Source organism: Ursus arctos, unplaced genomic scaffold (assembly GCF_023065955.2).
Source record: "Ursus arctos isolate Adak ecotype North America unplaced genomic scaffold, UrsArc2.0 scaffold_21, whole genome shotgun sequence".
Lineage (NCBI taxonomy): Eukaryota > Metazoa > Chordata > Mammalia > Carnivora > Ursidae > Ursus > Ursus arctos.
Genome location: NW_026622886.1, coordinates 18,731,178 through 18,744,533, shown reverse-complemented (window position 1 = coordinate 18,744,533; position 13,356 = coordinate 18,731,178). Strand labels below are relative to the sequence as shown.

General features: G+C 40.8%; 1 protein-coding gene across 3 annotated transcripts in view; it reads right to left on the bottom strand.

Annotated features, from left to right (window-relative positions):
• The window catches only part of FGD6 (FYVE, RhoGEF and PH domain containing 6), a 110,420-nt gene that overhangs the window by 10,345 nt on the left and 86,719 nt on the right, over positions 1-13,356 (bottom strand). For all 3 annotated transcript variants that reach the window (XM_026499861.4, XM_044384528.3, XM_026499862.4), the window contains 5 exons: positions 12,550-12,629; positions 5,793-5,895; positions 5,134-5,280; positions 4,206-4,308; positions 2,497-2,624 (listed from right to left, as the gene is read on the bottom strand). In XM_026499861.4, coding sequence (XP_026355646.1) covers positions 2,497-2,624; positions 4,206-4,308; positions 5,134-5,280; positions 5,793-5,895; positions 12,550-12,629 — 561 coding nt within the window. The remainder of the gene's footprint in view (positions 1-2,496; positions 2,625-4,205; positions 4,309-5,133; positions 5,281-5,792; positions 5,896-12,549; positions 12,630-13,356) is intronic.

The window sequence follows — 13,356 nt, the reverse complement described above, 5'->3', positions numbered from 1 at the left end:
TTAAGTGAACCACTAAAATACTGTGAGAAGTGAAAATAGCCAGACACAAAAGGTCACCTATTATATGATTACTTTTATTTTTTTAAAGATATTATTTATTTGAGAGAGAGAGAGAGAGAGTGAGTGCACAAGTGGGAGAGGAGGGGCAAAGGGAGAGGGAGAAGCAGACTCCTCACTGAGGAGGGAGTCCCAGTGCTGGGCTTGATTCCAGGACCTAGACCCAAACCGAAGGTAGATGCTTAACCAACTGAGCCACCCAGGCACCCTCGTATATATATTATATATTTTTAAAAGAAACTCTACACCCAATGTGGGGCTCGAACTTAGGACCCAGAAATCAAGAATCACATGCTCCACCCACTGAGCCGGCTGGGCACCCCTGAATTGTATACTTTAAATGGTTAATTATAAGTTATGTGAATTTCACTTCAATTACAAATAAAAAGACAACACAGCTTCCCAAGTAGAAAACTTTTACTTTTATGGCACTTAACCGGATAAATTATTTTTCCCAGTCTGATTGCAAAGGAGAAAACAGTGGTTCTCAAAATTTAGTATTCATTTGAATCAGAGAAACCTTGTTAAAGTTTCTGATTCTGTAGAACTTGGGTGGGGCCTAAGAATTTCCATTTCTGTAAGTTCTCAGGTGATGCTGATGTGCTGCTTTGGAGGACAATTTGAGAGCCAGTGGAGCAAAGGAAGAAATGGCTGCAGTCAGGAAGTAGAGGTTTGACAGCGGAAGGTCTGTTTGTGTGGTTGGGTGGAAAGATGTACAAAATGCGACTGGAGTCAGGCTGGGTCTAGTCTAGACTAGAAATAGTTTTGTAACTAGCACAGTGGAGTTTAGACTGACGAGAAGAGCAAATTTAAGAATTATATTTATAAACTGTGACATGAGCATGGAGAGGCAAACAATTATAGAAAACTGAAAACTATTTCCATTGGTTAAGAACCTTAAAGTTCTCAAAGTCAATTTAGATTCAGGAATTGAGTGATGGAAGAGACAGTTCAGAGTACTAAACTGGCTTAACCAGTTTAAGAAACTTGGCAATTAGAACTTTTAAGTCCTCTTCTTACTATTTCATGAGGCTGGCTATGAATCATTTCCTAGTGTTTAAACTACCATGATGGAATACACTCAACTTTACATAAAGAACACAATCTTTTTAGCATTGTTTGCTTCCACTTCTCACGGTAGAACACCTCCGGAGTAACCAAGTAAGAGAACAAAATGTAAAACTCTACTCTGCTGGCCACAGAACTGGTCACAGGTGGAACTAATTAATAACCTAATAAAAATGGAGATGGCCCAGGAGCACCTGGGTGGCTCAGTCGGTTAAGCTGCTGCCTTTGGCTCAAGTCATGAACCCAGGGTCCTGGGATCCAGCCCCACATTGGGCTCCTTGTTCAGTGGGGAGCCTGCTTCTCCCCTGCCTGCTGCTCTCCCTGCTTGTGCTTGCTCTCTCTCTCTCTCTGTGACAGATAAATAAATAAAATCTTTTTTTTTTAATTTTTTTAAAAAATGGAGGTGGCCTAGATAGGCAGTGCTATGTGTTACCTAACTGAATACTTGAATTTGAGGAGATGGGATAGGGTACCGGTGGTGCCTGTGGATTATGCCACTGAGTTCTAACTGTGCAGACTATCCTAACTTTTACAATTTTTCTTTTAAGTTGAAAGGAAAGACAATTTACTATCAGTGCAGCTGTCTATAGCCAACCAGTACTTACAAATAACAAACTGTGCAGATTAGTAAATGCTGATAAAGTGCCCAAAATATTCTAGACTTCTTCCCTCTGGCATGGGGTCTCCTCAAAGTAATTTTAAAAATCCACATGTGTTGGGGGGACGCCTGGGTGGCACAGTCGTTAAGCGTCTGCCTTCGGCTCAGGGCGTGATCCCGGTGTTACGGGATCGAGTCCCACATCAGGCTCCTCCGCTAGGAGCCTGCTTCTTCCTCCCACTCCCCCTGCTTGTGTTCCCTCTCTCGCTGGCTGTCTCTCTCTGTCAAATAAATAAAAATCCACATGTGTTGGGATGCTTGGGTGGCTCAGTCAGTTAAGTGTCTGTCTTAGGCTCAGGTCATATCCCAGGGTCCTGGGATCGAGTTCCGCATCGGGCTCCTTGCTCAGAGGGAAGCCTGCTTCTGCCTGCCACTCCCCCTGCTTGTGCACTCTCTCTCTCTCTCTCTCTCTCCCTCTGACAAATAAATAAAAATCTTAAAAAAAAAATTCACATATGTCTAAATTATCTTTACTTGCTGACATTGCTATAAAACATTCTCCAAACCTTCAACTGCCATTTTCTGAATGATTCAGGTCATATGGGAGACCAAGCAAGAGAGTGAGGCATCAGCCACATCCAGCACCAATATTAAAATGTATGTCTTAATAGTAGTGGGAAATGACATCTTCCTTTATGGAAGAAAAACAGTATATTATATGCATATGAATAATTCAGCTTATATCAGGTTGCAAGTTTAATGGAAACACTTACTTCTTTGAGAGCAGCTGGGATTTTTTTCTGTTTCCTCCCTGATGGAATACTATGTAAGACTGATGATAAGGCACTTGAAGGAGATTTGTGATTTCCGGGAGATCCAATCTTCGGAGAATGCTGGTGATCTAAAACAAATCAGGCACACTTATGTAGCCCGTGGTAAGTATTTTGCAGTCCAATTTAATTCAGATCAATAAACACTGTTGCATAAAATATCTATGGAAGGATACTTGAGAAACTGATGACACTGAGACCCCCGGGGAAAAAAGATGGATGGCCGGAAGTTGAATGGGAGGAAGACTTTCCACTCTCCACGTACTACCAATTTTAAATAAATTATGTAAACTTCCCTCCTGACTTGGAAAAAAAATACCACGAACAGAATCATTTAGTACCTAGATATATGACCAAATAAGAATATTATAATGAACAAAGTGTTAGAAAAGGGGCTATGACAAGATCAGGAAACCATTAATTTTGAGTGCAGAGGTTCAGGGAAAGCCGGGGAGAGAGTAAGATATTTGAGTTGGCCATTAAGATATAATAGGAGTTTGCCAAGTCAGAAAGAGGAGGACGAACACTCCATGAAGAGAGGTCAGCATAAGCAAAAGCAGAGGTATGAAATTAGATCATCTATTTGGAGAATAATAAGGCTGAGAAAAAAAGGCTTGTTCTAAGGAATGTGGGCTGTTGTTTAAGCCATGGGAAATCAAAGGTCTTTTAGGCTGGGAAATGACAGGAGCAGATTGAATTTAGGAGAAAAAAATCTGGCAGTAGAAAGGAGGAAGGATTTGCAGCAGCAGAAAACCTGTTGGCAAACTATGACAGCTGTCTAGATGAAAGATAGGGCTGAGATGAAGAAATCAAGAGAAAGGTCTTCAAAGATAAATTAGTCAAATTAACTGCCGAAAATGGGTGTGGATGATTAGGGAAGAGGATTTTAAAAAAATGAATGTTGGATGTTTACAGCCTTTTTTATACACCCAGAGAACAAAGGCAGGAACAAAAAGGTCAGCGAACGATTAGATAAATATATCTTCCTGGACAATGTATGTACAGTTACTATTACTCTATAAATATATGGATTCTGAAATAGCATGCCATCTAGCTTTACTCACTGAGACACTCTCAATTGCTGATGGAAAGCTATTCTTTGTGGAAGTGAAGGACAACCTTTTTGAAATTTAGATCCTATATACAGGTTTCAGGAATTTAATTAAAACGGAGCAGTCCTGCTAGCTGCATTCACCTTAACTGTGGGGATGGATACCTGCACATAATGAGCAGGCAGATACGATTCATCATTTTGTATTTGGTGAGAACGTTTAGATATACCATAAAACCTCATCAAATCAGTCCAAGGCATTACAAATAGGCTAACAAAGGGCCACCCAGTGTATGTCCACAGAGACAGATAAAAACGATTTGTAAAGAGCACACAGTTGTAAAACTCGAAACTTCAAAATTACTTGAAAGTTAAAGTTTCCTTGTAACTGTTTTAAAGCATTTCATCCTGTAATTACACTTCTACAAATAGTATCGTATTAGTTAAGAAAGCTTAATTAAATCACAAAGGCAAAATTCTTATTATTTTGAGGTGAGTTTCACCAATCATACTGCTAATGCACCTAAGATGATTCTTTCAGAAGGCTGTTTGAAAGCATCTGGGAATAAAGGAATTTATTAAATCTTTACTTATATATTACCTAGTTTCTGCAGTTCTTGGAAACAATGTTCACATACTCTTGCTGGTTGATTTTTCAGGTAATCTAAACCATATTTATTTGATGAACAAGCTTGGCATACAATCTGAAAACACATTGAATTATTTCACTTAGAATAACCTCAGTATCAAAGCATCAAGTATGCTACAACAGATACTGCTGTCTACCTAGAGTGCTTTCAAAACCTTTTCTCAGTCACTGACTCTCACTAACACCTCCGTGGAGTTCAGGCCTGCAGTGAACTCACCCACAGCACCACACTGGAAGATGAAGAGGCCACACACTACGACCGAGTGCGAATTCCATAAAGTAAAATACTAACAGCATTAATGTGTGCAAAATGTTTAGAACCGTGCATGGTGTGCACGAAGTTCTCTGTTAGCTGTACTTATCATCATCGACGTTGCCCATCATCTCTAGGTAACCACAAGCACGTCTGCTACGCCTTTACCAAGCAACTGGCCCTCTCCTAAATGCTCTCTAAATAGACCCCCTTTAATCTTCACGGTAACTCTTCGACGTCATTGTTACTATGCTCATTTGACTAATGAGGTCATGAAGGCTCAGACACGTCACTGGCGATAATTTCAACACCGAAAGTACCTCTATTAAATACTTAGTATCTAGATAAAGGTAGTTTAAATAATTATCGGTAAATGTGGGAGTCTTGTTAATTGCGAAAAATTTTTAATGAAAATTATCTATTATTGACATTGTACAATAACCTTGGTAGGTAGGGGTAAGTTCCCTAAAAGACTGCTCTATGCCTAAATATTTAGAGAAAATATCATCCATGATTCAGTATCTTTTTTCCCCCTGCCATGATTTACAGGAGGAAATATGCTTCCTCACTATGTACAGCCTGGAGCTATTAAAAATCACAATGGAAAGGGGTGTCAACTTCTCCAACCTTCCCGCAGGCCCGGCAGTGGTGTCGTCTCCAGGTCAGAGTAAATTCACTTGTGCAGATCATACACATTGTGGCTCTGGTATCAGGGATCCAGATGGGAGCCTTTGATCCAAGAGGACTAACTTCCTCTTTATTTTCAGAGTCAGCCTGTGGAACAACAATTTTTCATTACCTCCATGCACACAGAGTGCTACAGAATCAAGCCTTTTTTTTTTTTTTTTCAATGGCGGCTTACAATGCTGATGGTGTCATTAAGGATGTGGGATGAATGAGAGGCTACTATAGTTGTCATATTCTCATGATATTATGATTAGCTATATCCTAAGAATCCTTTGCTGCAAAATTAACTTAAAAAGATGCCCGTGGTAGTGCCATGACAGAGGATTAGTTTCTCCCTTAAATTACACTGTATTTCCCCAATTTTTTACAATGAAATTTTACAAACAGAAAAAAATGAATGCACTATATATTATCACAGACTTGCAGTTAGACATTAATAGGACATTTAGTTCTGAAATTATACCCACACATGTATCTTTCTGTGAAACACATGTTGCTTTTCTAAACCCCTGGGAAAAGTTTCTTTAGGGTAAAAACTGTTTGAAATGCACTGGAAAAAAAAAAAAGAAAGAAAAAGAAAAACAAGGAAAAGACAATACCTCATCAAGACTCCTACTAGGACAGAATGTGATTCTTTTTTTGGCATACTCTTCTATTGACCTGGAAATCGCTTCTAGCCATTCATCCCTTTCTGTGGCAGAACTGTTGGGGGCAAAAGAAGGTTCCATCAACCAGATGTCCGCTTTTATTCTTTGCCTTTTTCTTCCTTCTTCTCCTCCTGCCATGGCAACAGATTCCATCACCCTCCCCAACAATGCGAGTCACAGGCAGGAGCTCCGAGGTTTGTGCGCACAATCAGAGCAGGCATTAAAGAACACATGGCATTTTAGCAAACACAATGCTTTTTTTCTTCCCCAAAGTACTGCTTTATACTTTTGAAGTCCCTTAAATTTGGAAGGTTTTTTTTGCATGATTTAAGAGCTAGTCATACAATTAATAATTATAACCAAGGAATTTCCTAAGATAGAATCGTAGAATTTAAAAATATTCCAAGGAATCAAGTTTCAAATCCAAATTTACAACATGGAATATTAATTATTTTTAGGTTACTAAGAGTTGCTAAAAATTTCTAGAAAGGGCACTGGAGTAAAGGAAACATATACTTGGTATCACAAACAGATGTTTAGGGAGTGGTTAACAAGGGAAAGGGCCTGCAGTTGCTGTTAGGACTCCCCTACCTATTCATCCCATCCTGCTTTCTCTGTTCCTACCCTCAGGTCAGCAGGAGCTCCAGGATTCAAATCCAGACAGAGAAGAGCCAAACAGGGGGAAAGCGGGAAAGCCTGCTCAGAAAAAGGCATTCTTTTTTTTTTTTTTTAAAGATTTTATTTATTTATTTGACAGAGAGAGAGACAGCCAGCGAGAGAGGGAACACAAGCAGGGGGAGTGGGAGAGGAAGAAGCAGGCTCGCAGTGGAAGAGCCTGATGTGGGGCTTGATCCCGTAACGCCGGGATCACGCCCTGAGCTGAAGGCAGATGCTTAACGACTGCGCTACCCAGGCGCCCCAGAAAAAGGCATTCTTGTTCTGCTGTAGTGCAACCACACCTCCTTCCAAAAAACTCTGGTGACTCCAAATCATGGCTGATATCAGCACATTAAGTTTTGAATACTCCAGAGTGAGAGGCACATTTTAGGTTGTGTGTGTGTGTGTGTGTGTGTGTGTGTGTGTGTAGACAGAATTTAATAATCTCTCATAATAAAATAAAATCTATCATAATAATGGGAATGTGATTGTGTAAGAAAATGTCTATTTGTTTTAGAAAGGCATATGAAAGTATGTAGGAGTAAAATGACCTGATATCTGTGATCTGTTTTGAAATACTTGAGAAAAAATATTTTTGTGGCAGAATCTTGGCTAAGTTTTGAGTCTGGGTGACTGAATATGCAGTTTCGCTGTATTATTCACTCTAATTTTAAGAATATTTGAACTTTTAGATAATATTTTTATAATTAAAAATTCCATTATGCATAATGGTACAAGCAGGCATATTTTGTTATATTTTGATGAACACAGAGCAGGTCAGGAGATACTAAAAAACCACTTGCCTTCCCCACAATAATTATAGTCAGAAATTTACCTTCCTGCTAAATGGCTTAGGTGCCATTTAGAATATGCACTCATATGGATATTAAAAAGTAGAAATCCACTTTACAAATAGGCTATTATAGTTGTCATATTTTCAAAACAAATACATTTTCAAAACTAGTATATTTCTCAAATTTTCATCATACAAGAATAAAATAGAATAGACAGCTCTTATTTCTCTAAGCCAAACAAAACCTGCCTCATTACCTCTACTACTCTACCATTACTGACCTTACTAGTTGCCATTTATTCAACAGTTACTGCATGTCAGCCAACTGTGCTAAATGCTTTGCAAATGTCATAACATCTCATCCTCAGAGCCACCCCATGGAATATACATTGGATCTTACATCCCCTTTCCCTAGTACCATCACTATCACCAACCAGCACCATTTTATGGATAAGCAATCTGAGGATTTGAAATGTTAGATAATTTGCTTTAGACAACAGGCCACGTGAGTTGGTATCAGATCCAAGTGTGGCTAAAGATTGAGCCCTTCACCACCGTGTCACTACCTCTGTTCTCTGAACTATGCTATGAGAATATATGCTCAAGCTTCCAGGTAAACATTCATAAAATAATACTGTCCCTCCTTCCCTCTCCCCTTCCTCTACTTTTCAGTGGAAGAGGTAAAAGAAAGCAGAGAGGCAGATGGTTAATTTGAGAATTGCCGTCTGATTTTTCTGGAGCCCTGGGAGCATGTGGAATGTGATTTGACTGTGCAAATCATGTCACATATGCTGTTCTTTCATTTAATCATTCCTGGCTCTTTCTTGTGCGGGGATCTGCCAAAACAATGTTTACCAGCTCTTGATAACACATTTCTCACAGACCACACACATTTGCCTGCAGTATTGAGTGGAGACATTCTAGGTCTTCTTTTGTAACACAGTTAGCAGAAGAATCAGCACCTTCCTCAGTTAAAACCACTTAAAATGCAGTTAAACCAAGTATTCTTTTTCTTTATGGAATGTGTGCATTACCCAGAGAGCAAATTTGTATTAAATAAGTACCATTCTCCCATTGATTGGAATGCATTCCAAAAAACCTCCAATAAAAGGGGTTTCTGGATGTTAGATCTTGCCACACTGTTTACTCCCTGTGTAACTGCGGAATGCTTTTCTGAGGTCTAAAGGCCACATCACTTCATTTCAATTCATCTGAGTTGCATTTAGTGGGAGCCTACCGAGGGGCAGGTACTAAGCCATGAATACATACAAAACACACCACTTGTATGGGCTCATATCTAATTGAGGTGAGACACAAAAACAAGTAATTACTGCACGATACAAAAAAGGTAAGGTAGAGGAGGAACAAAGAAGCAGTAAATTACCTTATTTAGGTAGCAGGGAAAGCTCTGCAGAGGGGATGAGTATGTTAGGACAGGAAGGACTGAGGAGTTCAACAGGGAACCTTATAGTGTCTCTGTGCACCCACGCTCGGCCTCCTAGCTTTATGTATCTCCTCTAAGCTGATGACTCCCAATTATATGCCAAGTCTGGGCTCCCTTCTAACCTCCAGATCCTTACAGGCACTGCCTCATTGACGGCTCCACTTTTTTTTTTTTTTTTTAAAGTAGGCTTCATGCTCAGCCTGGACCCCAGCTCAGGGCTTGAATTCATGACCATAAGATCAAGACCTGAGCTGGTATCAAGAGCTGGACGCTCAACCAACTGAGCCATCCAGGCCCCCCGATGGCTCCATGATTGATAGGCACCTCATATTCAGTATGCACATCTGAAACTAAAGTCCTGACTCTTCCCCCCAATGTTGCTCCTCTCCTAGCGCTCCCTATCACAGGGAATGGCACCACTACCCAACACAGTGTACAAGCCAGAGACTTGCTCTTAATACCTCTGGCTCTCAACCCCATGTCCAATTAATCATCTTCTTTACTTCCCCTCCCAAATCATATTCCACCTAGCAACCAACTTTTAAAAAGGCCAATCTGATCATATCATGCCCTTGTGCAAACCTTTCAGTGGTTTCCTGTGGCTCTTTGGCTCAAGACCAAAATTCATAAGTTCTGCATCAGCTTTCCCCTGTCCCTCCAGGCTTACCTCGGCTTTTCCTCTCATTCTCTATGTTCATGCCATTCTGGTCTTTCAGTTCTTTCAATCTGCCATGCCCTTTCCACCTCAGGGCCTTTGCACACATTATTCCTGATGACCAGCAGCCTCTTCATTTCCTCTTTGCCTTGCTATCCAAATCCTACTTATCTTTCATAACTCAACTGACACAGTAGGTCCTTCAGAAAGCTATCCCTGGCTGCCCTTTCTCCACCAAAGTTAGTTCAAGGTTCCTTGTTTTACAGCCTCATAGTACCTGGTAGTTTTCCTGTGTACTACTTAATCACAATAATAATTGATTGTGTTGACATTTTGCTAAGCGTATGTCTTCCCTAACAGACCGCAAGGTCAGGGAAGGAAGGGCCCTTTTAATTCTCCACATTATCCTGAGGCCTGGCACAATGCCTGGTCTGTGGTAGAGGCTCCATATTATTTACTGAATGAAGGGATGAACTCCAGGCAGAGGCAGCTGCCTGTGCAAAAGGCAAAAGGATGTGAGGGAGGCTGGCATGCATGAAGAATAAGCAGATCCGTGCTGGCAGAATAGGCCATGTTTGGTGGGGGTGGGGACAGGGAGAATGGACGGAAATCAGGCTGGCGAGGTAGACAGGACCCAGACCACAGCAGGCCTTCTCACCTCTTTCCTACATATTATACCATACCTGCTCGCTGTGGTTGGGAGGGGCTCAGAAGAAGAGCATGGTACACTGGTGGCATTCAGTATGCGTCAGTTCCCTTTCCCCCAAGCCACCTTAATCCTCCCTTGGAAATTAACTCTCCCCTTATCAATAACTTTCCGGTTTTCTCGTTTTTCCTGCATAATTCACATTCAATCCATCAATAATCCTATATAATTCTACCTGATTCTGACCATTTCTTACCATTCTAGTCCAAGAGAGCATCATCTAGCCTCCTACCTGGTCTCCCAACTTCTACTCTAGTCTCTGATGGTCTATTTTCTACAAAGAAGCTGGTGTCATCTTTAAAAATATACATTAGATCATACCAACTCTTAGCATAAGACCCTCAGATGGTTTCCCATCACACTTAAAATTCCAACGACCTTACTAAGGTCTAAGAGGCTGATCTGGACATCCACATATTTACCTGGATGGCAACCAAAGAACAAGGATTTACCATCATTTCCTAAATTATTTAGTTTTTAACAAAATGGGTTTTTGTTTTTACCAAAGCATACTTTTCATTAGAATATTTAAGTGCAGCTGAAAACTTGACTTTCCTATAGGTACTTTCTCTCTGGATATTTGAAAATCACTTTTTTTTTTTCTCTAGATTTTATTTATTTGACAGAAAGAGAGAGAGCACACGGACACATAAGCAGGGAGAGCAAGAGAGGGAGAAGCAGGCCCCCCTCTGAGCAGGAAGCCCGATGTGGGACTTGATCCCAGGACTCTGGGATCATGACCTAAGCCAAAGGCAGATGCTTAACCGACTGAGCCACCCAGGTGCCCCAAAAATAATTTTCTTGATTTAAGAACCAAGCTTAAGTATTTGCCGGGAGCCTGCTGCATAGAGACTTGATGTTCCTTGTACTTTTGTTCAAACTAAAAACAAACAAACAAACAAAGAAAGGGTCTCAGCTCCAGGTGACCAAGAGTTTACCATCATTCTCCAAATATTAATCTGTAGGATGCTTTAAGTACCCCTCCAGAAACTGCTTGCTTTGGCTGGTAGTTGGCTTTTCACAAACCTTGAACAAACCCTATTTGTCTTCTCTCATCTTGAGATCTGGTGTCAGGCAGCAGGCCACTGCATTTCAGAAGAGTGACAATGACCTAGGCAGCTGCTCTTGTCCTGATTATGGGAAGTCAGACATTTGGTCTGAGTCCTTGACATGCACGGACATAGGCAATATTGTAATGGTTGAAAGCATGACTTTCAGTGTGAGATACACCTAGGTTAAAATTTGAGCTCCCTTGCCTATTAGTTGTATAATCTTAGACGTGTTATTTAACCTCCCTGAGCCTGCATTTTTCTCATCTGGAAGGTCAAGACAACACCTACTCTCCTAGTTATCATGGAAATTAAAAGACAAAGTAAATCACAAGTTCACCATTGTGCATGATGTCAGGTAATAAATAGCTCCAGTTAGGATTCTTGCTGCTACTAAGAATTCCAGTTGATTTTACTGGTATGGACACAGCTGGAAGCAGGTTGCCTGGGTTCAAATCCTGGCCCTGATGCTTAATAGCTGGATGGCTTTTTTCACCATGAAGTGAGTATAAAATTAGTAACTTACTTTACAAGGTTGTGAAGATTTAATGAGTGAAAACACAGAAAGTGCTTAGGATAGTGCCTGGCACAAAAGCTTAAATGCTACATGAGTGTCTGCTACTATTTTTATTACATTAAAGGTTAGGTTTGAGAGCTGCCTAGACTTGCTATCCCAGTCCAGCAGCGAAGCATGCTGCGGCCATTGGTGTCTCTCCCTACATCAGCCAAATCCTGCCGAACAGTCACTCCTGCCACTTGGCCGGTAACTCAGTAATGTACACATGTGAGTCCTATATCTTCTGGTTTCCTTGGCACTTGATTTAAATAATGGTAATATATTCTGATTTACACCTAAGTCACTGCAGGTTCCATTTTGAGGCAATGTGGTATCATAAATAACAACAGATTTAACAGTAAACAATTTCTCTTTGTATCCTGATTTTGCCAGCTATGTGTCATTAAGCCAGCAATCGCTTTTTTTCTAACTTAGTCTTCCTCATTTTTAGTGAGTTGACACCTACCTCGTAGGCTTTTTATGACCTTTCAATGTTATGTGAAAACTTCCTAGTGAATTATAAAGTACTAGGTGTCTTTAAAAACATTAGGTGCCATTGTAAAAGGTTTGAAATGTTCACTAAAGAAAAAAGGGGAAAGATCAGCAAGGCGCTTTTCAGCATTATTATTCTCTTCACAGGAACATTTTTACCTTTGTGGCTCAAACACATTACTGGATCAGCAGACATTTTACCTACATGGTCAGCCAAGAATAAACTCCATGGTTTTAGGACCAAAAAGTAGGGAGAAAAAAAGTAAGTCTAGTAGTTAACCTAAACGTAGAAAATGCTGGAGATGCAGGGCCCTGTAATAGTGGCAAATGTTCACACATACGGATTTCAGAATTTACCTGGCTGAGAGGATAAAGGAGCGTTCTACACTTTCAATCTTTAGTTCATTCTGATATGCTTCTTGAGTGGGTTTTCTGACCTTAAAGAAAGCAAAACAGTTTGAGCAAATTCAGCCTCTTGCAAACCTCATCTCCGAAGCGTAGCTAAAACCGCTCAATGCCCTGGCTGCTGTCAGCCACCAGCAACCTTCATAGTCAACTTTACCTACCACGACTCTCTCTCATCTGCTCTGTCTGCCAGAGTTAATTGCCTATATATACACATTGGCCCAACTTTCCCCCCCTTCAAGCCTTTGCTCACACCACTCCCTCTACCTGGAACGCCATTCCCGCATCTCAGTGTGGCCAAATGTGACCTATCAAGGCTCGTGGCTCTTCCTCCAAAGACCTCCTCAATTCTCCCTGTCTCCTAGCTGCTACCGATTCCTCTACCAGGTTCCACCGAAAGCTGTACATTCCTTATTTTCTGAACTCCCTCCAATTTTTCTTTTTAAAAAGATTTTATTGATTTATTTATTCAAGGAAGGGGTGGTAGGGGCAGAGAGGGAGAGAGAATCTCAAGGAGACTCTGCATGAGTGTGGAGCCCAACTCTGGGCTCAATCTCACCACCCTGAGATCATGACCTGAGCTTAAACCGAGTCGGATGCTTAACCGACTGAGCCACCCAGGTGCCCCAGAACTCCCCAAAACGTTAATTTTACCTTCACAGTGATATTTATTACTGTCTATTTTATAGGTATTTATGTGTGGTGTATTATCTACCCAACTAGATGCGAAGCTCCTGGGGAGGGACTGGCTGGGGCAGA